Source organism: Atta colombica, unplaced genomic scaffold, assembly GCF_001594045.1.
Source record: "Atta colombica isolate Treedump-2 unplaced genomic scaffold, Acol1.0 scaffold126, whole genome shotgun sequence".
In the NCBI taxonomy this organism is placed as follows: Eukaryota; Metazoa; Arthropoda; class Insecta; order Hymenoptera; family Formicidae; genus Atta; species Atta colombica.
In genome coordinates this window covers 2617099-2620714 of record NW_017259213.1, presented here as the reverse complement: position 1 = coordinate 2620714, position 3616 = coordinate 2617099, and the positions used below count along the sequence as shown (strand labels likewise).

Below are 3616 nucleotides of genomic sequence, written 5' to 3'. Positions count from 1 at the left end.
AAATATTATCAGTAAGATAATGGAGAGATGAAAAATCATGACATCGCCGACACAAAAAAAATAATAAAAAAATAAAAAAGAAAATGATAGATTTACATTTTTTAATTAGGAACTATTTACAAATTTTTTTAATTAGGTTATTTCTAAAATTGTCAGAATATATTTTATGTGCGATTTAATTCTTTCGTTATGGAATCACTATAGTGGCTATCATACATTATGCGTTCATTATAAAGTGCCACTATAGTAATTTGTACAAATATATTAATTTACGCGATAAAGTTATGCTTTTTAATTTTATACATTTAATTCCGCCGTGAAAAGATTTATAACAATTCTACGAGTAAAGTTTTCAAGTTTAATCGAGAATTTCCTCGTTTCTCTGCAAGGATTTGATAATAATATCAGTTGAAACAACAGAGTTAATATTCTTATATAAATAAATTAAATTAAAATATTTACAAACGCAATATATGTTCGAGTCTCGAAGAGGTCAATTCATTTTTTATGTAACATAAAAATTCTTGAATTGTTAAAATTATTGAGAACAATACTTTTATATATTTTCTGTGTATTTCTTAATTTCGTTTTTTCCAAGTTTTGTTTACTTTCGTTATATCACATACTTAATCTGACATTAATTATAAAACATAAGAAAGTTCCTCGATCAAATCATATGACTCTTTTCCTTTCAACATATCGTGCGGAAGCACACACAGTATATACGTTACTGTGACATATTTACAAATTCCAAGATTTATTAATACAACTAATAATAATAGTATTGGTCCAATCATTATTTCCACATTTCACCGAACAAAGCAAAATCCTTAAATACAAAGTTGAATTTCATAGAACTTGCCATTGCTGATGGAAAGTATCTTAGAAGTAAGACGAACTTTATTCTAAGTCAATGTTCAATCATATTTAAAGGAAAGGAAATTCTTACACAAGATTTCCTAAAACATTCATTAAAAAGTATGTCGCCAATGTACAAAGGTAAAATGATTTGCTGATCGCATGAACCATGATAATCTGTTCGGTCCATAGTTAATTAATATTGAGGGTTCGGTGAGTTTCTTTGGAAGTTACTCTGCACGCTTTGACTTTGCTGAAGAGGCCCGGCTGTACTCGATCTTCCCTGATCGCGGTATTGTGGAGGTCCGTTGGGTAGGCCTGGAGGTCCAGGTACCTTGCTGTAATTTCCTCGCGTGGAACTCTGGTAACTACCATACGCGGAATCATCACTGCGTCTCGACACATGGCCGTACATGCTCTCAGGCCGCCTGGGGGCCCCATTATCCGAATTGCTCGATAATGGTCCGTTTTGAAGTTGCTGCTGCTGCTGCTGCTGCTGCTGTTGTTGCTGTTGTTGCTGCTGTTGCGATGGAGGCTGCGGTGGCGGATGATTTTGTATCGAGGACTGGCCACTCTGCCCGGATTGCTGCGAATTTTGGCTGCTAGGCGGTGGTGCGGGTGCACGACCGTAGATGGTGGATCCAGTAGAAACTCCGTAAATACCGTTCTCCCGAGTGCTGAGACCCGTGGAGATCCCGCGGATACCGTAGATGCTCTGCGTACATTGTTGCAGTTGATTCTGCATGTTCTGATTGGTGCTATTGTGATTCTGTGCCGATTGGCTTGGTGGACCGCCGAGTGGCTGTCCGGACTGGGTCTCACGATTGCCATTCTGACCTAATCTGATTGGATACAGACTCTGCGCTGGCACCAGTGGGCCCGGTTTCGGGATCATCAAACCATCCCGCGGTCCCGACGTCGATTTCGCGTAAACGCTTTGCGAACGGTTCAGATTGGCGCGTGTCAACGGCGGTGATTTGCAGTAGAGCGACTTGGTACCACCGTAAATCGATTCGACACGCTCCAACGCGGATGGCGGTGCACTGTAGATCGACGAGGATGCGCCGGCGACTGGACGATAAGTCGCGTACGCGCTGGGGAACTTGGGCCCGTTCGGTTTGTCCAGATCATCGTATGTGTCTTCGTCGGATCTCATGGACGAATTGTCGCCGTCATCTAAATCGCGCGAATCCTTTGTCTTCCTGGAACTCAGGACGTATTCGTGCAGCAGAGCTGCTATAGCACCTCCCGACAGCGGGCCAACCCAATACACCCAGTGATTGTCCCAGCGATTCATCACGAACGCCGGACCCAACGCGCGGGCTGGATTCAAGAAAGGACTCTGAAAATTAAAAAAAAAGGATTAGCAATTGTATATAATCGCAACAGTGAGTTTTTAAGAATAATTCTTCTTTTTGTTAAATGTTTAAATACTTAAATATATTTTTGTTAAAAATTTTGGAGAATTATAAAATTACATATAATTTATATTTAAATATCTCTAACAAATTGTAAAATTTTATTTCACATATATTATATATGATATGTTCCATTTGTTTTTTTTCCGTAATACTAGACGTGACAATCGAACAAAAAAACATGCAAAGATACTTAGGAATTTCGCATTGAAAGCAATGTACTTGTTCGATTTTGCAAGGGGATCAACATTCAACACGTGTGGAACGTTGGTTTCGACATTTTTCGTTTTGGGGTGCATTGTACACTCGTTCCGGAGCAGGTGGGTCCAGGATCAAGTTCTTTCTTTCACCTCTCTGTTCTCCGTTCTCCACGAGCCCACCCTTCTCCCCCGTGCAACGGCAGGTGCTCTTTAAAGATGCGGACGTCGGCCGGATTGGAAAGAACCCGACAGACGCTTTTGGACAGAGAGTGGTTGCAAGAAACGACATGCATAGCGGAAGAAGAAAGCAGAGAATGCTGTTCTTTCATTATAATTACGCGTACGCTAGTAGAAAAGAAAATATCTTTTCCTTACAAGATGGATTATTTAATACAAGAATAATAACTTGTAAAAATTATTACAAACAAAGAATTATTTCGTTAATAATAATTTTGTGAAAATCTTATATTAAATATTAAATATAAGAATATAAAATATAATATAAAAGATTAAATTGTATTTTGCATCATTAACAACGAGAGACTTTTAATTACCACACTTTAATAATGTTATTATAAGTAAATTTAAAGAAGATATGTAAATAATTAGAGCAACCGAAACAACACATGTGATTATCTGTAATGACAATAATCATTACTTTAGACAATCTCTAAAAGTAATAATTAATTATCGATTTGATGGAAAAATTATTGCATCCATTATTTGTCCAAAATCGTTCTTTTTATTAAAACTATATAATTAAATGATTATAAAACATAAACTCACAAAAACGAGCGTAGCTGCTGTATAGGCTGCAGCTAAAACTGCGGAAGCTTTCGAAGAAATCATAGGTGGCAATGATCTAGGTGAGTCTACAGTGAAATGCGCTAGCACAATAAATACTGATAGTGCTATCTCGATTAGAAGCCTCTCAACTGGGCCTCCTAATCGACCAGGGGATGTCAGAGTCTGCGTGCTCGAAGGTGTAGTTACTCTGAAATCAAAAAAGAGATAAATATAATAAATATTGCTTATATATGTAGAAATTATTTAAGAGTTATTTGTCAATAACTGACTCATCTATTAATGAAACTTAAGTAATATTGTATCTTATTTGAATATAAAACTGATTACGATTAT

At 37.3% G+C, this 3616-nt stretch overlaps 1 protein-coding gene across 1 annotated transcript in view; it reads right to left on the bottom strand.

Moving 5' to 3' along the window:
• Window positions 1-990: 990 nt before the first annotated feature.
• The window catches only part of LOC108695100 (neurogenic protein big brain), a 20578-nt gene continuing 17952 nt past the window's right edge, over window positions 991-3616 (bottom strand). Inside the window, exons 3-4 of the mRNA XM_018204858.1 lie at window positions 3263-3470; window positions 991-2200 (exon numbers count right to left, since the gene is read on the bottom strand). Of these exons, the coding sequence (XP_018060347.1) occupies window positions 1055-2200; window positions 3263-3470 (1354 nt within the window). The 3' untranslated portion in view covers window positions 991-1054. The remainder of the gene's footprint in view (window positions 2201-3262; window positions 3471-3616) is intronic.